The following is a 24,420-nucleotide window of genomic DNA, read 5'->3' on the forward strand; positions in this document are numbered from 1 at the left end:
GCAACATGGGTCACTTGCTTGTTTGAACTAGAGTAAATGGTGGATTCTCTGTAACTTGAAGTCTTTAAATCATGATTTGAGGACTTAAGTAATTTGCCAGAAGTTATGGGGCTATTACAGAAGTGGGTGGGTAAGGTTCTGTGCCCTGCAATATGCAAGAGGTCAGACTAGATGATCATGATAGTCCATTCTGGCCTTCAAGTCTATAGCAATCAATCCTTGCACATGAAATGGAAGAGCGGCAGGTCAGAGTGAAGATTTACCATCATAATATGGATGAAAGGCTGATCTCTGTTCTGAGCTATACAAACATTTTTCCCAGTAAAGGTCAAGCTCCTGTCTGACTTTTCCAATCACTCCCTTCAAGCTTTCTTTCTTCAGTTCTTCCAGACGCAGCAGCTCTTCTTCCCACTAGAAAGTTATTTAAAATAATGTAAAACATTGCATTAAGGCCAACAATGCATCTTCATAACATTCCTAGCTCTCTTACTCATAGGATAGCTTCACGCTGTTTATCTTAACATATCATCAACACAGCCTTTGAGCCTTTAGTGTTCTGGAAACTATTGTAGTATATGGGAGTATACTGATTAGCAATACACTTATCAAGTTAAAAGGAAAATAAAATAGCCTTATGAAGTCAGTATTGCAGAAAGAACGTGAATGGCTAAAATAGGACAAACTTGAAATAGTAATCAAGTTCAGCCACGTGTCTACACCCAGTCAGTCAAGTGGGAGGCATGGTTTTGTCACATCAACAGGCAGAGGCCATAAAGCTTTGCTGACGTGAGGCACTGATTACTGGAGTGCTTGAAACATACTAAACAAGAATCTCTTAATAGGTACAAAGAAAAGGAGTACTTGTGGCACCTTAGAGACTAACAAATTTATTTGAGCATAAGCTTTCGTGAGCTACAGCTCACTTCATCGGATGCATTCAGTGGAAAATACAGTGGGGAGATTTGTATACATAGAGAACATGAAACAATGGGTGTTACTGTTGGTAACACTGGGCACTACTCTAGGTAACTCAAGAGGGTAAAAAACCACGAGTGTCAATAAAACCCTCTTGCTCTAGGCCCAGGCAAACTGAAGCCCCTCTGCTGCTTGAACTTTCTGTGACCCTGCACAACTATAAGGAAGCTAGCACACAAACAAACAGCTTTGCACACGGCTCACTAGCCAAGGCCAGCTTCGGCCTAAAAAACATATAAATAAAGCAAAAATATTTAGCAAAAACTAACAACAAATAAACCCAAATAAGGCAAAGCTCAGGCAATGCTACTAAGAAAAAACACAACTGACTGCTTTAGCTGATTGGCTACAGTATTATATGGGGCAACAGGTAATTAATTATATAAGCTTATGTAATAAAATAAGCAAAGGTATAAATTGTATACTGTAATCTGCATTCGGGGCTGCAAGATTTAAGACAGCTCAGTCTCCCTGCACCCTATTTAAAGCTTCAAATAAATCTCTCTGCTTCTCCACCACGCTGTGGTCATTGGCATGACGCACACCAGGCAACGAACCCAACTGTTGCTTGCCTTGGGCACTCTGTGCCGGCAACATTACCATACACACTGTAACGAGAGTGATCACTTAAGGTGAGCTATTACCAGCAGGAGAGCGGGATGGGGGCGTATCTTTTGTAATGATAATCAAGGTGGGCCATTTCCAGCAGTTGACAAGAACGTCTGAGGAACAGTGCGGGGGTGGGAATAAATAGGGGGAAATAGTTTTACTTTGAGCACAAATGAGGTAAAAGTTACCCTCTCCAATATCTACCTTAACTAAGACTCCTAGAGCAGTACTTGCATTATTACAGGGGGGCATGGACTGCAGAGAGTTACCAGGTAAAGGCATTACCAGGTCTAAAATTACCCTGACCCAAGTAGGCTCTTAAGAGGGGAGCCACTGGTTTAGCTGCAACGCTTCCTGCTCTGGTTATTACATCACTCTAGCAGAGTTAAGTACTCTGAATTTATGGCGGGATTAATATTGGAGCCTTGTTGCCATGTCTTTGACAAGTTAGCATTGCCGATAATCTGGTCTTTGTTGGTTCATAGAGCCAGACTTCCTGCTAAAGACATCTAGTTCTCTTGACACACAACTTGTATTGCTTACAATTAACATTTGGTGCTTTTCTGATGTAACAAGAGATTCGTGCAAAGAGTCACTGACCAAGATTTTTGGCCTCTTGAGGTATTTGCACTTTGAATTTGATATTAGATCAATTTAATTGTCCAGGACCAAGAACTCCATCAACCTCTGCTGCCTACAGATTGTAACAGGGAGTGGCGCACACACTTCTTATTCAGAGCCTTCAGGTTTCCTCCCAGTGTGATTTAGTTTTCGCTGCATTTGCCCTGATGCAGTCTGAATGCTGTTTTAAATATTTCACTGTCCACTAGAATGTGTTCAAGTTTGTGTCCCTAAAGTTAGACTTAAGTGGCCTGATTTCCTGAAGCACTGACACCACAGCTTCCATTTTAATAAGAAGCTTCTATCCAATCAAATGAGTCAATTTGCACAACAGGGTCTTGACCTGGTTGAGGCCCTGGGCTATAACTGAAGTTTAAGCAACCAAAATGAGTAAGATTACTTTCCAGAGACATTTTTCTCCTGCCTCGCTTTCTGCCTCCAGAAGAAAGTGATGCCTTCTTTGAATTCAAGATACCCATTGGCCCTATGGGTAGCTACTTAATTTCTATTCAGAGAACACTTACCACCACCAGAAACATTTGTTTAACATTTATGCAACATCCAGGGTTTTGATTAAGAGATCCCCCCCACCACTCAAGGTCTTAATAGCATTAGCTGTTACAAAAACTGACACAAGATTTCAAGATCCAACTAATGGTCAGTACAGCCCAACATATCCTGAATGAGCTATCGCACACTAAACTAAACAGCTTGCGATGCCTGGTGAGCACTGTGACAAGGCAAGGCATCACCCGCATTTAGGTACCCAAGGGTGGGATTTTTAAAACCACTTACGTGAGTGATATTTGTGCTTTAAGTCACTTCAAAGTGATGAGTATAGCGTGTTGAAATATATGTCATCTTTTTTTAACTTGGAGAAGTTCAATATATCAGAAAGTGGTGCAGACTATAAATGTAGCATGGGCTTTTATTCCCCTATTTCGTGTTCAAGTTTGCGTTCACACTATGAGCTTGTCTTTTTCAGCATATAAACATTTTGAGTGTGAAACATCTTGGCAGAAATGATCAATGTACAATCTGAAATTCTATCACCAACTAAGAAACCAATAGTACAAGACATATGTTTAGCAATTTAAGCCCATAAAGTGGTAAAATAGTGAAGGAGTACTAACAGGTAAATTAACCTAATTTAAAAAAAAAATCTTGTTTTAAATAATGATTTTTATCCACCCTGTCTGGAAATTGAACCAATAACTGCAAGGAACTCTAAAACTGAAGGGCACCTAAGTCATGCCCAAGTGTTGCTGACTTCAGAAGACAGAGTTTCAACCTCAGATTGAAAGCAACAGTAGTACAGGTTCAATTGCCAGCAAAAATACCACTTTAAGGGGAATCTGAATATACATAAGGGTTTGCCTTCACTCAGAGTGAGTTCTCAGTGTAAGCCTTGCATTTCTTATGTAGTTGGATTTTGTGACAAAGCTTGTCTATTTAAAGAAAAACCTAAAATAGTTTCTGTAAGAAGAAAGGCAGGGGAAGTAGTCTGATGAAAAATATGCAAGGTTTTGTCTTACCATGGTAACTTCTTGAGTAATGGAGCCTTTAATATTCATTTTACATTGTTCCTGCTTCTCTACTGGCCAGTGCAGTCTATTCCACAGAAGTCGTACCTTCTCCTTGAGAGCCTCCCGAGTTGAGATTACTGATTCTTTCTTCAACTGCAACTACAAGGCACATAGTATGATAGCATGAGGTAAACTTACTTCAGAGAGGATAGCACCTTAATGTAGAAGAACGCTGAGAAATTACAGTATAATAGCAAGGTGAACCAACCCACAATGGAAGAGAAATAATGTACACGCTCTAGTAAAGATGTGGAAAAAGGAAGAAAGCTTGTTCTTACAGCATTGCAGTGAGGACACTAAGTTTGTGGGATCTGTACAGTTAAGTATAAGTCACTATTTTGATGCAAGGTTATACTCTTTAACACAAATGTTATTGTAATGTCCAAAGGTCTAGTTCATTCCTGATGTAAGCCGATAGAAAGACATCTTTAAATCATCAATACAACCAGAAATCAAGAGTTGCCAGTAACCCTGCAAATTATCATCACTTGACATTACTAATAGCAACTGCCACTCAGAGTTTATGGTACATTGTGGAAACAGTCATAACCCTTCCCTTCTGGCTGATTCTTATCAGGACATGCCTGAAGACTGAAGTTTATTATATTAAATGAATTTATTGCTGGTGAAGCGTTAGACATAGCATTGGAAGCTCAAACAAAATTGTTAAAGAGTAGATAGTGGAAGCTCTCAAGCTGGCCTATTATCATGCAACAACAAATAGGAGAATCCATTTCTAAGACTGCATGTATACCAGGGATTTAAAATATTCCCACCAACTCAGCTGCATTAACATTATCAATCCCACCAGCGCTAACAGACAAGGTTCCAGCAGCTTCAAGTGTTTTATGGACCAGCATGAGTTAGCGAACTGTTGCAGAACAGGTTTATTTGATAGAGTACTTAAATTAAGACCTTCTATTTCCAATCTAAAGGCATTGCGCATATACTGCCAATGGCTTATTTATTATCAATTCTGAGGTTAACAGAACAAAGAACAAGGAAGTCAAGACACACTGAAAGACTTTAGCATTTAATTGTCTTGAAACATGTGGCTTGTATGCTCATCATAAAACAGATGCTACCATATATGGTATTTGGATATTAGTTATTCAATATAGCTATCTTTAAGAACGGGCTTTGAGTTCCTGTGTATTTGGTTCTTGGTCTAGAAAAAATTATAATAAGTTCTTGCAGTTTTGTTCAGAATTGAGAGGAGGCAAACTAAACTGAAAAAAGGAAAGCATGGTGCTACCTTTTTCTCCCCTGAATCCCCAGAGCACTCAAAAGAGTGTGAATAGGAGTGCTAGAAAAAGCTAGTCCATCTACTCTGCTTCAGCTTCTCAGAAGCCTAATGGCTAAGAAGAAGGGGGAAAAATAGGCACTCTGTCTGCTCCCCTGGCTTTGCTTGAGCCCTAAGGGAGCACCAAGCACAGGATAGCAATCCTGTCCATATAGCCACAAAGAGGAGGAGGGGAGGCATCTAGATCTGGCCACTGCCAGACAAAATACTAGACGCAATGGATTACTACTGCTCTTGCATAGCAATTCCTATGTTCTTAAGGATGTAGGAAGTATTATAATGGCAATGCTTACGCAGCCTAATTATAGGTGTCAGTGTTACATGTGATCGTTAAGAACAGTTCCTATATCTTCTCTTAGTCACTTAAAAATCTAACCTTATTAACAAGTGTTTGAAGAGCTTCAATGTTCTTACTGGCAAGACAAAAAGGTTCCTCATCATCAGAAAGCGCCTCTTTTTCAAGAGTCGAATCAGGTGTATGCCCAATCTCTTCATTATACTGCCTGATTTCATTTCTTAGTTTGAGAAAAACTTCCAGACATTGTTTCTATTGAAAAATTAAAAACAAGCATTTTATATACAATTGGTTAGAATATTGTCTCATACTGAGGCTCTGTAGATTAAGATACCATGTCAAGGCAATAGCGAAAGTAATATGATTTGGCTAGTTCAGGTCACTCCATTTTCTGAGTATGGATTGATAGCTTTGTAACTATACTGTACAAAAACTATCTAAAACTTAAAAGCACTGCACAGAAGCTGAAGTGTACGCCATTATCCAAGTACTATCTGGTAATCACAAAGGGAGAAAAGGGAACTCAGTTCATGGGAACAGCATTTAAAATTTTATTCTTAGACAGTGTGAAGTTGTACTTTATACAAACATTTTAAAATTTCATCACTATTATTTTCCATAATAACTTTTAAAGAACTCCTTAAACAGGGTGAGATGTCTCAGCTATATAATGCCTTTAAATATATACGGATAATTAGGCCATAATATGATTTAATTAAACTGGATTAAAAATCAGTATTAAACTAAGTAGTATTAGCTACACTCAGCGATCAGAGGACACTGCAACTAGCATTCTTTTCTGGTTAAAATGCAGAGGTGGAAAACACTTTCCTCTATAGCCCCAAATCACACTCTATTTATTGGATTTTTTTTTTTTTTTAAAACATCACTTACCTTCTCATCTGAACGCATCCTAACATGTTCCTTTAACTCTTCCAGCTGTGAACGACTCGGAATGCTGCCAGTTGGTATATAGTAAGGGGTAGCAAAAAGCTCAGCACAGAGCTTTTCATCTTGCTGCTGAAGTTGCTTTAATTCCTCCAGCCTCTCATTTTTTTCTTTGAGTGTAGCGTCTAATGCCAGTCGTAGATCTTTCTCCATCTGAAGGATGGATATACCCTCTTCAGCCTGTGAAGTTTTTGAAGCATGTAATCGTAAGGATACATAATGCCTTGCAACATTTGGTTGTGACTTGGCATCAAGAAAAGTAGTCAGGTACAATCAATGTGTGATGGACCAAAACTTCAGTGTGTGCAACTAGAAGGGAAAGAGACCTGTACTTCTGTTCGCTGAAGTTACTTACCTTCTCACGTTCTCATTCTTGGGATCTTAGTTGTTTCACCTAAGACTGATAAAATTCCCGTAGCCCAGAAGTTTAATCCTTCGGGCAGCTATAGAGACAGTCCCCTACCCCATTTTCTCCCCTACTTACAGGCCATCACATAGCTAGGCCCATCCCCACAAGTATAAAAGACACCTTCCAAAATTCCAGTCAATTCCTTTGATTGAGCAGGAGACAAATCTCCAAGGATAAGCCAATTCAATATGATCACTACAATATCGTGTGTCAGAGAAGAATGGACAAGGTGCAAGAGGAAACATCTAGAAAAGTGTTAAAAATCCAAACTGAGGAGAAGTAGCAGGTACATGAGAAACCCACAACATATGATCAGAGGGAAATTACAGGCAAGTTTTCAATTCTTTAAGAGAACACCCTGTGTGCAGAATTTGCACTCTTTAGTGCAATAAATCTCAAGGGATATTGCAGAAGAAAACAGCACAATTACAGTGAGGAGCAACAGGGCCAATAGTATAAGCAGGTTTGTTTGTTTTTTTTAAACTAGAGTTAATATATAATGAGTATATGTATACCTGATCCAAACCTTCAAGATCTCTCAATATTCAAGCACAATGAGCCCACTTCTAAGAGTAAACACTCTGTCAAAAGTCAGTCAACTGAGAAGAAGGACCATCCAATTAAACAGGTTCTGGTTACAAGATTTTGGCCATCTAACCCTCGGAACAAGTTCTGGAGCGCAAGGAGTCCTATACAGATAATCAATCCAAGCAACAGCACAGTGTGAATGTGAAAGGAGGGGAGCCTGTAAACTGCTTGGCAAGTCTGTGATAGAAATATTCCTAAAGCAAGCTATGCACTCTTATCTCCAATCTAGCAACCCTTGATTGACATGGATTTGTAGTTTCGGGCCAAGGAGGTCAAAGGAGTGTGAAACAGACATACACTTTGCCATGGTCTTTTGGTAACTGAATTAACCAGCACATTGGTATGAAAACCTTATGCACTGGGTGGACTTTAGGGGCTTTAGTGTGCTCTAAGTAGATGTTCAAGGATTTTAACAGAGCATATGGAGGTAAGTCTTCCGGGATGGAGATGTAAGCTGTGACAAGTTGGGGATATATGTCTGTGTCAAATTTTGAAACCCGTTTTGTTTGGTGAACCTCATTTTGTTTCAGGGGGGCTATTTTATGCTGCAATCGCCTTTATGGATTAGAGCATTTTGTAACAGGGATCTGACACCTAGTGAAAAGACAGACACTGTGTCAGAGCCTTAAAGGGCAGTCAACATTCAAAGACTCTCTCCAACTGCAACAAAGGGTTTTCAACTGGTAGAGCCATTGACTTTGACGCTGCACAGAAGCCAATGGGGCGTGGGAGGTAGGCTGAGACTTGGAACTCCCCTACCAAAGCATATGGGCAAAAGGGGGACAAAGACTATTAGAGAAGCACTCCTCTTAAAACAAAGTGGCCAGACAACCAGCATGTGCAAGACGACCAGATTAAGGTAGACAGGCAGTGCTTCCTAGTCCTAACCTAGGATTCACAGGAGTAGCAAGATCAGACAAGGAAGAAAGGGAGGTGGTGGCGGCTATGTTCAAATTTGCGTTTTTCAAAAAATCTAACACTAGCATGCTTTAAAAAGGTCACACAGGAATTTCTTAACCAGATACCTAAGCCTGTGTTTTTTGGCACATTGTCCCTGAAGCCACAGTTGTGGAGCTTGCAAGACTCCAGCGAAAAAGTGTCTAAGCAATTGGTGGCCCAGGAGAGCTGAGGTACTATTTTGGGGTCTAAGGTGGCCAAACTCTGGTGTCCCACTGCCTCAGAAGAATGTCAAACATGGGGTCTGCACCTGGGAGTTGCCTGAAACCCTCAGAGATAGGAAAAGGGACCAAACGTTTGGGTCCAGCAGTTGGGTCCATTCACAAGACTGATGGCCATTCAGAGCTACACTGGGCCAGACAGTGACACAGGCATGGAACACTCTGGGCAGAACAGCATCACTAATGCAGAACTCCTTTCCAAACTGTGTCTGCACCACCACATTATACTTAAGACTTGATTTAAATCAGATTAGTCACTGAGAGCACATACCACTGCTACCAGGAAAATGACTTCTCATCTAAGAAACAAGCCTATGTGGACAAAGGCAACTCAAAGGCAACTTTATCAAGTTTGTCAGGACCAATGTCCCATGTCGCAGGGGGTTTACTGCAAGGTTACACAAGGATTAAGCTCCATGTGTACCAGACAACATGGAATTCTGGAGACTGGTCTTCCTTGGACAAAGTCATGACAGCTCACAATGGTTGCTGAACATAGCAGATAGAGATCATGTTTAAGTTATACTAAGGCAAGAGAAGGAAGTAGTCTAATATTTTTTGTGCAAGACAAGTAAACGGGTTTGAGGTTATGAAACATGTCCCAGTTTCCTCTCCGGCTTTCCCTGCCCCTCATATTCCTTTATTCCCCACAGGGATCCTCTCTACTCCTGAAACAGTAGGGAGGAGCTGCAATCATTCCTGATATCAACGGAGTATCCTTCTCACCGGGAACAATAGGAGGCAGTGGTCATATTTGCCAAAGGCTTCGTAAGCTTCCACATTTTCCTACTGTAGCAAAATGGCAACCATTTTAACTGATGTGGCCTGAGCCCTCAGTCTTTAGATCACAGTAGCAGTCATTTTTCAATAGGCAATTCATGAATTTCTCTGAAGGGAGAGATCTGATGGCCTCTGCAGCTACATTAACTGTTTGTTAATATAAAAAGCAAAGTGACCTTTAGTCTAGTATTTTTCTATAAACTACTTGTTTTAGCAGATGTGCTCAGAATTGATCCCTATAGACCCATACTTTTAAAAGCAAATTATAATAGAGGTAGATGTTCTGCTAGAGACCAGCTTTAGATTTCTTATGAAAATTGTATGGTGGGGGAGGGGGGAGAAAACACCAAAAAGAAAAAGAAAAAACCCAAAACTTGTATAGAAAATTCAAAGAGCATAAATATTAACATTGAAATTTTACATCAAAAGACCACATACATGGGAACATTTAATCCATATTTGAACAGTTTCAAACAGCAACTTTAACCTTGGAGTCAACTAGTAGATTGTGTGTCAGGCATAATAAACCTAGACCCATCTTACCAGGTAGGGATCCAGTGACAGCTCATTTCTCAGAGACGTCAATTCCTTTTTACGGCGTTCAATGCTGCTTTCGATTCTTTCCTTTAACTGGCATTCCTCTGTAATCATTTCGTTCAACAGATCCTGCCCAGGAAAGGGTACAAAATAATTATTAATAACTTGGATAGATCTAACATACTTCACAGTAATCAAGCCCAACACTGGGCCCAGCGCTAAACTATCAGTATAATTTGTAAATTGCTGTACAACTTCTGGTTAATGTTATGAGGTTGCCACTATGAAAACTGCAGTATCATGAAATGCCTCTATTTCTGTTTATCCACCATTGCTGACAGGACCTGTATCAGAAATACACCAGACTAAGGGCTTATCTACATTACAGGGACTACAGCAGCATAGCTTTGGCACTATAGCTATGCAACACTAACCCTGTAGCATAGATAAAAACTGTGTCTAACAATGGAAGTTTTTCCTATTGCTGTAGGTAATACACCTCCCTAAGTGGTGGTAGCTATGTCAACTGAATCATTCGTCTATCAGCCTAGCCATGTCTACACCAGGGTTAGGTAGGCATAGCTACATCACGCAGGGTGTGAATTTTTTCACACCCCTAAGCAACGTAGCTAGATCAATCTAAATTTTAAGTGTAAACCATGACAATGGAGGATCCCTAACTTTAATGTTTGTACTGTGACTAGCCAATAGCTATATTGATGTTAGCAGGAGCCTAGGAGTAGCTACACTTCTGCCTACTTGTTGGGCAGGCGGGGGGAGCGGAAAATTTCCAAAGAGGACAGATAAAGCAAGGGTTAAAAAGGATTATGGTACACCTACACTGCAGTCAGGGAGGTGCAATTGCAGCACATGTAGACACACCTAAGCTAGCCATGATAGAGCCAGCTGGCTAAAATTAGTGGTGTAGGTGTGGCAGCACATGTTTGCTGCCCTACTATGTACCCATGGTTCCAGGCTAGGCTACTTGGGTGGCTAGCCTGTGACCTTGCAGTTACACTACTACTTGTAGTGACTTGACTCAGAGCTAGCTCAGGTATGCCTACATGTGCTTCAATCACACCTCCTGTTTGCAATGTAGATATACTCTCAGTGGGAAGACTGGGAGAGCCACATGGGAGCTTTTGGGCAGGAGAGAGAAGTGTCCATGTTTCAGAACACAAACCATGCAGCAGAAGGACCCTGGATCTGTCCAGACGACTGACCCCAGCCCAAAGAATGCTCTGGAATGGTGAAGAAACTGCAGCAGATAAAGGTATGTAGGTTTTATTTTTGTATGGAACTGTATTTCCTCATGTGAGTAACAGTACGGGCTTTAGAATACTGTGCAAAGTGCATTTGTGTTACACTATTCATATTCCCCTTGAGAAGGTAAACTATGAACCCAGAACATCCCATAGCAGGAGCTCTGAAAGAGGTTGTGTTTAAGCTATGGGGAGAGTCTGAGTGGCCAGCACTGGTTCTAGGGACTGGGCAGCAGGCCACAGCGTTGCAGCTCTCAGAAGAGAGCAGACACAGTGTCTGTGGCCCAAGTGTGCCTAGAGGATCCAAGAAAACTGCAGTGCCTGAAGTCCAGTCAGATTTTGGAGGCTTAAGGCAGCTGAGGATTCAGCAGCTGGATTCCTGCACAGTATTCTGGTGAATGGCCAAGAGGTGACTTGACTAACGTTATATCAGTTGTTAAATCATGTTTCTTAAGACACATGAAAATAATTTAGTGAAAGTCATTACATCTGCAAAAATGGGCATGCATATTGAAAATCAATGTGCAAAATCTTGGGACATTAAGGGAACACAGGTCTAGATCAGGGGATCCATTTTAACGGGGTCACAAGGGCTGGCTTTAGACTTGCTTGGGCCTAGGGATGAAGCTGAAACCCAAGTCCCAGTCCCCGGGGACGAAGCCGAAGTCCAGTGGCTTCAGCCCTCAGCAGCAGGGCTCAGGTTACATGCCCTCTGCCCAGGGCTGAAGCCCCTAAGGTTGGGCTTTGGCCCCACCTGCCTGAGGTGTTTGGGCTTGGGCTTTGGGCCCCCCAACCCAGGGCAGCAACCTCAGGCTTCAGTCCCCACTCCTGGGGTCATGTAGTAATTTTTATTGTCAGAAGTGGGTCATGGTGCAATGAAGTTTGAGAAATGAAGGCCTAGATATAGTCAGAAGCTTCATATGCTTAGAAAATATTCTCAGAGAAAAAAGAAGGTAGCAATCCTTAGAAAATAGTCCCTGAGGATTGTTACCTTGTCTCTCAGGCCCAATTTTCTGTGCACATTAAGGTTTGGACTAAACCTAGAGCTATGTTCCCTTAATATCGCTAGATTTTGCGCATCAAGTTTCAGTATGCATGTCCACTTTTGCAGATGCTAAAATTACTTTCATCAAATTCACTTCACCTGTTTTCTTATTTTTAACACGGTGATAATTCTCACCTCCTCTGTAAAGCACTTCAATATCAACTGATAAAAAGCTCTCATAAAAGCAAGGAATTAGATATTTCTTTTATACAAAGTGGGAGGAATTTTATTCATGCAACTTAATGACATTTATAGTGATCAACCAACTGCCATTTATGTAGACTGTCACAGCACACGCACCATTTTAGTTAGTTTCCTTTTAAAAGACCTATCTTCAACACTAAGTCCCCCCACTGATCCCAATCTAACAGGCTGACTTCATTAGTAATAGACTTCATTACTAGGACTGGAAGGGACCTCATTTGGTCACCTAGTCCAGTCCACTGCACTCAAGGCAGGACCAAGTAATAACTAGACCATTCCTGACACGTGTTTGTCTAACCTGTTCTCAAAGACCTCCAATATCGGAGATTTCACAATCTCCCTAGGCAATTTATTCCAGTGCTTAACAACCCTAACAGTTAGGAAATTTTTCCTAATATCCAACTTAAACCTCCATTGCTGCAATTTAAGACCTCGGCTTCTTGTCCTATCCTCAGAGGTTAAGGAAAACTATTTTTCCCTCTCCTCCTTGTAACTACCTTTTATGTTCTTGAAAACTGTTATAGCCTCCCTCAGTCTTCTCTTCTCCAGACTAAACAAACCCAACTTTTTCAGTCTTCCCTCATAGGTCATGTTTTCTAGACCTTTAATCATTTTTGTTGGTCTCTTATGGACAAACTGGAGAAAGTCCAGATCTTTCCAAAATGTGGCACCCAAAACTGACAATACTCCAACTGATGCCCAATCAGCATGGAGTAGAGTAAAAGATTTTACATGTCTTGCTTACGACACTCCTGCCGATACATCCCAATGAATGAATTAATGCTCCATGAGAGGAGTTACATTGAGAAGGTTCTGGAAATGCACAAGAGAACCTGAGAAAATGTCAGTGCAATGATCTGATTAGGTTAAGTGTTTAGGAAAGTGCTGAAGACATGTCAAGGAGAACTCAATGTTTCCATTTTCAACTTCGTTTTCAGTGACTTGTTTTAAGTTGTTCAAATTCAGATCATTCTGATGACTTCCAACAATTTGGAGACCAGGAAGGAAGTGGAATAGGTCGCTAGGAATCTTTCAAAGCTTGCTACCTCAGACAGCCAAACCACTAAGCTGCAAATAGGCTATGTTTTACCATGTTCATGGAAACAGAAGAATAAATCAGCTCTAGGAGATTCTTCAGGATTCTATTGTACAGCACTTGCTGCCTATATCCATCACCAGCTGATCCAGAAAGTTGGGAGCTACTTTGCATATGATCTGAGGGGCAATATGGGGCTAACTACTGGAATACAGCTACAACTTGCTGCTGAAGCACAGCTGGAGACTGCAGATGGCTGGATCAATACATGTTGGGTATTTATATGGATGAAGACACTCACAATTACAAGACAGGATTAAAAAGAAAGTGTTAGAAAGCAATAAACCCTCAGATTTAAGGGTATTAGCCATCCTCTGAGGGGTGTAATCAGTTAAGTTGCTACAGGCCACATATTCTATAATTGTCCATTTTGGGATTTCAAACACCTTACTCTGATGCATCTGGCAATAACGGTTGTTAGGCAAGACACTGGTCCTGTGGACCACTGGCCCAACCCAGTATTTAAATCCTTCTTTGTCATGTCTAACATTTAGTTAGGAAACTAGTCTAAGTAGGGGGCATGTTTTTCCATGTCATGTGTGATCCTAAGAACTACAAAGTACCTTAGCAGTGGCGAGAAAGTATGCCTATCAAGCATCTCTATTTTTATTTCACTAGAATTTGGGCAGCTGGCTTTGCCTACCTGAGAGATTTGTTATCCATTTATGAAATCTGACTTAACGCACATTTTGCTAATTCATGCCTAAGAGACCCTTGAAAAAGTCAAATTGTCTTTTCCTAGTTCCTTTGTAAAGATATAAATAGCTTCTTAGGGGGCTACATATGGCATATTTTCACTTGAGAGGCATTTAAGTGGTTTAAATCCAAGACAACTGACTCTCTGATAGGAAAGTCAGTTAAAATTTGGGACTTATCCTGTATGCAGGAGCCCATAATTAATGAGTTAATGAAGTTTCAGAATTTTAGATGTAAATGTAAATGGTCACAGCCTATTACAAGCAACTCTAAGATTAGTACCTCATTTGAGAGGAGAGATTATTCAATAACCCTCAAATACTTATTGAAATACAAACAGCACTACAGTATTTTTTTCTGGGTGCATTTGGTTTTGGCTATTGAAGTATGTCATAAAAAACAGACTAAGCACGTTGGATCAAGGATGGCCTTTGCCACACATTGCCTAGCACAATGGGTTCCTGGTCCAGGACTGTGGCTCCTGCAGTATAGATAATAAATTCCATACAAGCACCCTGTTGGTAACTATGGTTCTTAAGTAGGGTCTCATCTGGGTGAACAAAGGTGGGCATCAGAATTTAGTTTTGTAGCCTGAACTTAAGTTACCATGAGTCACAAGGGAGATGAGTTCACCAACTCAGCATGAATCTCTGCCTCCCCATCATGATCATGCAACATCACTGTGGTAGTTAGTTACTTAACATGCAGCTTTGGTATTTCTTGACTCCAGGCAGCCTCTACTCAGCTACACAAATGAGGTGTCAATACTCTCCAGCTTCCCCATCTCATTTTCTGATCATTTGGCACAGAGTGTGCAACTTTGCTCCCCTATTCCAGTCTCTCAGAAAGGCAGTTGTAGCAGTGAACTTCTGTCATAGTAAAGACCAAAACCTTCCCCCTATGTGGATGGAGAACAGGTGATCGCCATCCATTCAGGAAACCTATATGAATTATTTTTCTTCTGGGAGCATCTATAAAACATCATATTGCCCATATGTTAGTTAGCAAGACACAGCTATTCTTAGTATCTCTGCTTAAACACTGTACAACCCCTGCTCCCTCTTCCTGTTACTCCTGAGGGCATTCTGTGGTGGGGTCCAGATGCTGGGGAAGTGGGGCTCAGTGGGGTGGGGATCCAGGTGCAGCTGGTTGGGGCTCAGTAAGGTGGGGATCCAAGTGCAGGTGGCTCAGGGTGGTCCAGGTGCAAGGGAAGTGGCACTGGGTATGAGGGGGATCTGGATGCACCAGGGGTTGGGTGGATGGGGGAGCAGCTCCTTGTACAGTGATCCCTCCCCCTGCAGCCGAGGACCGATGGGTGCAGGAAGCACAGGGGTAGGGGTGGTGAGAGGGAGTTTGCAGAGCTTCCTACAGCCAGGAGAGAAATCCGGGGTGGGTATGACAGCCCCAGAAGCCGTGCAGGGGAAGTCCCGTCCTCCCCAGCCCAGCCGGGACTAGCAGCTGAGCCCGGCCCACGGTAGGAGCCACCAGCTGGGTCTTCTGCAGTCCCTCCCCTTGCTCCACAGTGAGTTATCTCTCTGCCGGCTGCCCTGGGCACCCACAACATACTGCTGGGGAGGGTCACATGACTGCTCGTGCCTTCCTTTTGCTTCCCCATCAGAAAGTCATTATTCTGCAGGGAAGCAAAGAAAGCTGTGGAGGACATAAAGTCTTCCCATGTGCAGTGGCGCAGAATTCCCCCAGGACTATTCTATTTAGCCTCTAGGTACCTATCAATAGAACAAGTGAAATCATGAAGAGGCACATGAATGTTTAGTGTACCTGGCACAAATACCTTGCCACGCCAGCTACAATAGTGCCATGCAAACACCTGTTCTCACTTTCAGGTAACACTGTAAATAAGAAGTGGGTAGCATTATCTCCCATAATTGTAAACAAACTTGTTTGTCTTAGCAATTGGCTGAACAAGTAGTAAGACAAAGTGGACTTGTAGGCTCTAAAGTTTTACATTGTTTTGTTTTTGAATGCTATTATGTAAAAAAAATAATTCTACATGATTCTAATTCTTCATGATTAAGTGATTGCACTACAGTACATGTATGAGGAGTTGAAAAATACTATTTATTTTGTTTTTCTTTTACAGTGCAAATATTTGTAATAAAAATAGTATAAAGTGAACACTATAATGTGTATTCTGTGTTGTAATTGAAATCTTATATTTGAAAATGTAGAAAAACGTACAAAATATTTATAATCATTTAATTGGTATTCTATTGTTTAACAGTGCAATTAAAACTGATTAATCATGACTTTTTTGTAATCTAGTTAATTTGTTTTGCATTAATCGCTTGCATTAACTGCAATTGGCAGCCCTAATCAGAATCCATTTATATAATGGGATACTTGAGCACTCTTAGCAGTTCCTTGTTCATGGTAGCACATGATACTATTCCAAGCTTCTCAGATTCAGTTTTTGTTTGTGTATTCGTGAAAGGAAACTACTTGAAATATAACTCTGCTCTAAAAAATAACTCCAGGAAAATCAGATAAAACAGCATGGTGAGCATGACAGAAGGTGTTTTTGCTTGGGTATTTTCTAAACAGTAGAATACAGAGCAACATTTTATGCAGTTTGAGAGAAGCAGTAGAGGTCTTTAATTCACATGAAAGTTAGGCACATGGCGTTAGTTTTTGGAGCTTCTTCTTAGTTACTGATCCTTGCAGCACGTTTTCTCTCCTGCCTCCATACACCTAGACACTAGTTGCAAAATTCAATATTAACTGTTGCAAGGAAACAAAAACCTGCATGCCTGATGTTCCAGCATTTGTTATGTGACTCATGTATAACCCTTCCAGTTTTGAGTACCACTTCACAAACTCCACAATCTATTTCAGTGTATATATATGTTTATTCATGCTTAACATCAGTAAACCCCACTCCCAAAGTTTATCAGAGGCATGGTATTTTTGTCTTCTATGAACTGTAAGATTGTGACCCAACAGGTCTGTCTCCATCATCAATGGAACTGTAAGTCAAATCAATAATGCAGAGACTAAGATCAACTACCAATAGCATGAGCCTTCTCCTCCAATATAGGATCCTAATAAGTTTCACTACTACTTTTCAGAAATTGTTGGGACAATGCTGCAGGATCATCTTGCCTGAAAGAAGAGCAACATGAAAGCAGACACCCAATGGAACGTTTGAATGTAAAAGATTTGGAGCAAGTTTAATGTTCTCCTGCTTAACTAGAAGGCAGTCATTTTAATTCACTTTTAAATGAAAGAAAGAAATGAATGGATATATGTGCACCTCTCCTCCTACGCTGCCCATATGCTCCAAACTAGTTTGTCCCTTCCCTTCCCTTCCCTCCACTATGCCAGTTACATAGTTGCTCCATATCTGAAGACTAATTGCAACCCAGACAAGGAGACAGTGGCCTCCAGACATCTCTAGATCTTACAAATAGAGAAAGGGAAAGCTTTAGGCTTAAGCTCATCTCCTCAGCTTGCAGGATTGCAAGAGCTATTTACTTCAGCCTGGTCCAGTAACTAACTTCAGACTGTGAATTAAACTGATATCCAGTGAGCTTCTAAGTGAGATACAACTCTCCATCCTGGTTACCAATAGATTGGATAAAATTTCAGTGTAGTCAGATGAGCTCAGAGAAAGTCATGAGGCATTTGCTCTGATTATTCTGATCTATGGGGACACAATATAGCTACAACCTGGCAGAACTTCTGCACTCAATGCACTAGAACGCTACAGTATTTTAAAAGGGATACTAATTACTGTTACAAAATGAGGCATTTAAGTTACAGATGTTGAATTCACACATTGACCTTCAGTATTTTCTGGTCCTCAAGCTTTACCATCTGTTCTGTGGATAATCTGTTCAGACACACTTAGCTAAGAAAATCAATATTAAATCTCATGTTTAAATCAGAGGTATAGAGGCATCCATTGCTTTTTATGAAGGGCTCTCTTAATCTAATCATTAGTGACCTACCCTTTAATTCTAATACTTCCCAATCTCTAAATCAAGCCAGCAGAATCTGGTTTGTTTGCTTTAACATAAAAACTGGATGGTTTGTCAAGTATTGTAAAACAAATGAATGTTCACAAGTAGCTCCCATATGGCAATAAGCTGTTTCAGTGTTGATTAAGTTACTTTAGTATGCATGTAATCTTACAAGTCAAAACTGCCTGCTGCCGTGCTTCAGGGTAGCTTTGGCACAAGACAGCCTCAGTAATTGTACATGCTACCAATTCCCTAACAAGATATCTAAATCCAATTTACGAGCCCCAGTTCTCAAATGGCATGATCCTGATCTACTTGGTCCATGGTTGACTCAAAATAGAAGATACTGTAACATTTGACCCTGCACTTGTCTTGTTACTTATTTAAACTAGTTTGCAGGCCTGGGTCTATAAGATTTAATCACTTTTCCTAAGCACCTCTCTAGACCTTGCACAGGCCTAAACCTTTCACTTGTGCTGTATTTTAATATATTTTAAAGGTCAATGTCTCTAAGCTCAGGACATGACTAGTATGAACCAAATCTTGCACCAAGATTATACCTAAATTAAGAAATTGAGTAAAGAAAACTGTACATCTGTGTAGTTCATTAGTTCAAACTAGCTAGCCTGGACAAATCTTTTGTTGACTTAAGTATCATCATGATCAGAAAAACTGTAAAAATGATCACTACTCACTCAGCAAAGCAGCTCCCAATGTGTATTTAGATTCAATGTATTGACCACCGATTACTTTATTGCTCTTTCCATCACTGCAGAGCTAGTATACTTATGTAGATTTAGTGAATTCCATGGTACAGATCTGGCTGAATCCTCCTAGGGGGACAATCTGTTGTAACTGGACCCAACTTTTGGATCCCAAATGTTTCTAAAGCTGGGTCTGAGCGTGTGGAAGCTGCCATTTCTCTCTCTAACCTCTATGGTACTTCCGCATGCAGATCTGTCTGGCCCACTTCCTTGGGCTGTAGGTCTCCACAGTCCAGCTCCCCTAGCTCCTAAGATCTCTAGCTCATTTTTGATTTGGCACCTGTTGCACTACTTCATACATTTAGAATGGCCATCCATATAGGGTATGCCAAGCTTACATTCCCTTTCCAACAGCTCCTAAGGTTTCATTTTGGAAAGCTAGGATAATCATACAAACATCAGTCTGTTTTGTAGTAAGCTTGGTGTCTGCTCAAATCTCTGTACTAATGTGAGGAGGCAGAAACTTAGGTGCTTAGCACAATTCAGCTTTAGCACATCACTAACTACCATGTACAAGAGTGTAGGAATAAAGGAAAATTTGTGTTTTGTAGTTTTAAGTAAAACAAAAGTCAGTTAGCCATTGTGGGAAGTCTGTAAGGAAAAAAATGTAGCTGGCAAGATAAGTTGTAAAAATGCTGAACTCAATGTAGGTGATGAGAAGAAATTTCTCATTATCAGAGCGGATTCTAAGAAAAGTTGTGATACGATAAACTTATAGTGATCCCTGACACACCAACGTTATCTTGAAGAAAAGGGCTCAGTTGTAACTCGTCTATGCCAAGCGTAAGTGTTCCCAACCCAAAACTAGTTTTTAGCTAAAGTTAGGAATTGGCAATCACTTGTTTGTTAAAGGGTATAAAAAGATGAACTCTTAGGGGTTCATTCCTAATAACTGCCTGCCCAAGTTGGAGTAAACTAACATAGGTCTAAGCACCCTTGGATTTAGTCCATTTGTGTCTTTATTAAATGCTTATGAACATCTGTTACTGGTTGGATGTAGTAATTCCTGGTTATATAGGCTTTTTAGACACATTTAGAGCAATTGCATAAATATAATTTGGTCTTTGGATTTAATAAAGGAATTTATGATTGAATTAGTGTCATGGTGGTACCCTGTACCAATAACTATTCCAACAAAAAAAAGTACAGTTTTAAAGATACCTGGAAGTTACTGTTCTAACCCTGTTCACAGTTGCTCAGCTTTCCAAAGCCTTTATCTTTCAATCTGAAGTTTTTCAGGCATAGTCTGAACAAACTTTTTCAGTCACAACACACAAGAAAAAACTTACCAACTTAACTGTTGAAATGCCCAAGCAGAGTTGAAATTTTGCATAGAGTAGAGAGATTGAGTGTGCTGATGAAGATTTGTTTTATTTGACCAAGTTGCAACCCATTTAAAATTACTCTGTGCATGCACAGCTAAGGCAGCTAAATAGAACATGCAGGTGACAAATCATAGAAGATTAGGGTTGGAAGAGACCTCAGGAGGTCACTTAGTCCAACCCCCTGCTCAAAGCAGGGCCAACCCCAACTAAATCACCCCAGCCAGGGCTGTGTCAAGCCAGGCCTTAAAAACCTCTAAGAATGGAGATTCCACCACCCCCCTAGGTAACCCATTCCAGTGCTTCACCAACCTCCTAGTGAAATAGTTTTTCCTAATATCCAACCTAGACCTCCCCCACTGCAACTTGAGACCACTGCTTCTTGTTCTGTCAAATCTTCCTGTGCTGTGAGAATTTGAGAGAAAATATTCCTAATGGGAGAGTCCTGTCTCATTCATTGTTTATTTTCTAAGGCAAGAGCTGCAGTACTAGTGAGGTTTGAAGAGGGGAGAGGAGAGTCTAATATGGTAAGAAATGGCTTGCAAGGTGTGTAAGACAGTGCTCTGCTTCTATTAACAGAATCGAAATTATCTATAACGCAAAACTTTATTTTCAAAAAAGTTCATCTAAAAACTACATTGGAAATATTCCAGTTGCAAAGAGAAGCACTCAAAGGTGTGAAAATGGTATTTATATGGCCCTCATTACTGTAGTTTTTATAACCTTTGATGTATTTCTTCTCACAGCACCACAGCGGGTTGAAAGTTGAGGCCACATACATAGCTGCAGCTCTGGCATTCTATGGCTTGTGTGCTGGACATATCAGGATGGACTGGGAGTTCCCAGGAAAGTACATCTAGCAGCAGGTGGACACCAGTGCTTAAAGTGGGCCAGGTTACAACCCAGGAAATAATATTTTTGAGACGAGAGCTAGGGCACTGACAGGCACATGATTTTAGCGCCAGCTAGGAGAAAACCTCCCTCTGAATGGCTGTTTTCCCCACTTCCTGGAGAAGAGAAGCCAGGTAGGGCAGGTGCAGGAAGGAGGCACATCCCCTGCCCTCGGGATGGGACTGCCATTCTCACAGGAAGCAACAGAAAGAGCCCAGCAGCTCAGCTGCCCCTGCTACCCTCCCCATTGTGAGCATCTGTCCCTCTGCACGTCCCCACTGCAACTCCCCGTCTGGGAAGGAGGAAAGGGGACCAGCTGCAGCCCCCACAAGCCATGAAGAACCCCAGGAACTGCAGGAGGAATGCACAGAGATGAGGCTGAGCAGAGCCCACCGAGGAGGAAACGAGGAGTGGGCAGGATTGTTGCTGGGCAGAGAAATGGACAGAGGTGCAGGGTGAGGAGACACCCCTCCCACACCACCACAACCCCCTTCACCTCGATGTGCTGCTTGACCGCCTGCATGCGCTCCAGCTGCATCTCCTCCTTGATGCCGATCTGGTGCCAAATGTCCAGCAGCTTCCCCAGGGCGTGGTTGACGCTGCTCACCAAGGAGGAGGCCAGGACCTCACTGAGGAGAAACACCTTGTCAGGCCCCGGGCCGCTCAGCGTCCGACCCCCCCGGCTTGCCAACGCGGAGAAGGGGTGCCGGGGTACGGAGGGAGACACGGGGGGGGGAGGGGCGGAGGCTGAGCAGGAGGCCCGGGGAGCGGCTGTCGCCCAGGACAGGCAGCCCCGTCCACCCCTCCGCTCACTCACCTCTTGCGCGGGGTCCTCGGCATCCTCGCGGCGAGGGGGGGAGGCTCAGCCTCTCGGGCTCACACTGCGGGCTCGCGGCTGAAGCGGTGCTCTCCAGGCTAACGAACCTAACGGCAGCTACTAGGATTCAAACCGGCCGTACAACACAGAAACGCGTCTCGATTGGCCAAACAAACAGCGACTCACAGCTCGTGTCTTATAGAAATCCTTCCTCACTCGCACGCACACCCACCCACCCTCCGGGACGCAGCGTGTGACATACAGAGCGGTGCCCGGATGAAAGTCAGCGTTCTATTTTGGCCACGCCCACCATCTGTCACACTGGGGAGCTGTGATGACGTCAGGCAGGAAGGCGGGGCGCTCGGGGCAGGGACCAATAGTAATCGAGATCCTTTGTTTTCCTTCTCGAAAAGAACCACACGGAGGTGGGGTCGTGGGTAGGTCATGTGATCATGCGGGGAGGGGGGAATCCCCGAGGCACTGGGGGATTATGTAGGGTCTCTGGGGAGTATAGTCGGTGTATGTAGGGGGATATGCGGTCTCTGGGGCGTATAGTCGGTGTACGAAGGGGGAAATGGGGGTCTCTGGGGCGTATAGTCTGTGTATGTAGGTGGATATGGGGTCTCTGGGGAGTATAGTGGGTGTACGTAGGGGGATATGGGGTCTCTGGGGGTATAATCGGTGTATGTAGGGGGATATGGAGGTCTCTGGGGAGTATAGTGGGTGTACGTAGGGGGATATGGGGTCTCTGGGGAGTATAATCGGTGTATGTAGGGGGATATGGGGTCTCTGGGGAGTATAGTCAGTGTACGTAGGGAGATATGCGGTCTCTGGGGAGTATAGTCAGTGTACGTAGGGAGATATGCGGTCTCTGGGGAGTATAGTTGGTGTACGTAGGGAGATATGGGGTCTCTGGGGAGTATACTTGGTGTACGTAGGGGGATATGGGGTCTCTGGGGCGTACAGTCGGTGTACATAGGGAGATATGGGGTCTCTGGGGAGTATAATCGGTGTATGTAGGGGGATATGGGGTCTCTGGGGAGTATAATCGGTGTATGTAGGGGGATATGCGGTTTCTGGGGAGTATAATCGGTGTACATAGGGAGATATGCGGTCTCTGGGGAGTATAGTCGGTGTATGTAGGGGGATATGAGGTCTCTGGGGAGTATAGTCGGTGTATGTAGGGGGATATGAGGTCTCTGGGGAGTATAGTCGGTGTATGTAGGGGGATATGAGGTCTCTGGGGAGTATAGTCGGTGTACTTAGGGGGATATGAGGTCTCTGGGGAGTATAGTCGGTGTACGTAGGGGGATATGAGGTCTCTGGGGAGTATAGTCAGTGTATGTAGGGGGATATGCGGTCTCTGGGGAGTATAGTGGGTGTATGCGGTCTCTGGGGAGTGTAGTCGGTGTATGTAGGGGGATATGAGGTCTCTGGGGAGTATAGTCGGTGTATGTAGGGGGATATGAGGTCTCTGGGGAGTATAGTCGGTGTATGTAGGGGGATATGGGGTCTCTGGGGAGTATAATCGGTGTATGTAGGGGGATATGCGGTCTCTGGGGTGTATAGTGGGTGTATGCGGTCTCTGGGGAGTATAGTCGGTGTATGTAGGGGGATATGGGGTCTCTGGGGAGTATAGTGGGTATACGTAGGGGTATAGGGTCTGGGGGGCATGTACAGGTTATAGGGTGTCTGGGAGCATAATGAGTGTGTATAGGGTCTCTGGTGGGTTTGTAGGGGTTATAGGGTTTCTGGGGGGCATAGTGGGTGTATTTAGGGGTATATGGTCTCACTGGGGACACACAGAGACCATATAGGGGAGAACTTTTGTGTAGAGTAGACTGGGGTGTGTAGGGAAGGGAGATGTGTACAATTATGTCAACACACCTGGAGTTCCCCTCAAAGCCATTTAACTGCCCATCTGCCCCTCCAGCAAGTATTCATGTACAGGATCTGTCCCAAAATGCTGTCCTGTTTGTTGGGGTAGGAGAGGGGCAAGGACTGCACCTAGAAGGGCTGAGGGTGGAGCGAATTTGAGGCCTGGTGTATTCTAGAAAATTAGGTTGGCATAGCTAACATCAGGAGTGTGAGAAATCACACCTCCGAGTGGCGTAGTTTAGCCAACCTAAGTCCCCGTCCAGACAGTGCTAGCTCTCTTGAAGAATTCTTTGGTCTAACTAGCTGCTGTCTCTTGGGAAAGTGGATTATCTATGCCAACAGGAGAATCCCTCCCATCAGCATAGGTAGTATATACTGAAGTGCTACAGCTGTAGCGTTTTAGGTGAAGATAACCCCTCAGGAATAGTGGATAAAGGTTTCCTCTTTAATAACTGGGGAAACCTGTGATGTGCGTGCCTGGGCTTTGCAGCTTGGAAACTCCTGTTATTTGCCCAATGCCTGGTTCTCATGTACAAGGTGTTACACCACAAAGCACAACACACTGGCATTACAGTCCTACCAAGGCACTACAGTGTTGCTTGAGTGCCTCCGTTCTTTCCTTTCTGACAAAAGCCA

The 24,420-nt window shown here is 42.7% G+C and overlaps 1 protein-coding gene across 2 annotated transcripts in view; it reads right to left on the minus strand.

Moving 5' to 3' along the window:
• Nucleotides 1-22,152, minus strand: part of LOC144265319 (protein regulator of cytokinesis 1-like) — a 34,454-nt gene extending 12,302 nt beyond the window's left edge. The window contains exons 1-7 of one of the 2 annotated variants that reach the window (XM_077817874.1): nt 21,907-22,152; nt 21,586-21,718; nt 9,836-9,958; nt 6,284-6,517; nt 5,471-5,641; nt 3,741-3,890; nt 264-411 (exon numbers count right to left, since the gene is read on the minus strand). In XM_077817874.1, coding sequence (XP_077674000.1) covers nt 264-411; nt 3,741-3,890; nt 5,471-5,641; nt 6,284-6,517; nt 9,836-9,958; nt 21,586-21,718; nt 21,907-21,929 — 982 coding nt within the window. In that variant the 5' untranslated portion in view covers nt 21,930-22,152. The remainder of the gene's footprint in view (nt 1-263; nt 412-3,740; nt 3,891-5,470; nt 5,642-6,283; nt 6,518-9,835; nt 9,959-21,585; nt 21,719-21,906) is intronic. The other variant, XM_077817873.1, reaches the window with a different exon arrangement.
• Nucleotides 22,153-24,420: the final 2,268 nt, after the last annotated feature.

The sequence above is a fragment of the Eretmochelys imbricata genome, chromosome 5, assembly GCF_965152235.1.
Source record: "Eretmochelys imbricata isolate rEreImb1 chromosome 5, rEreImb1.hap1, whole genome shotgun sequence".
NCBI lineage: Eukaryota > Metazoa > Chordata > Testudines > Cheloniidae > Eretmochelys > Eretmochelys imbricata.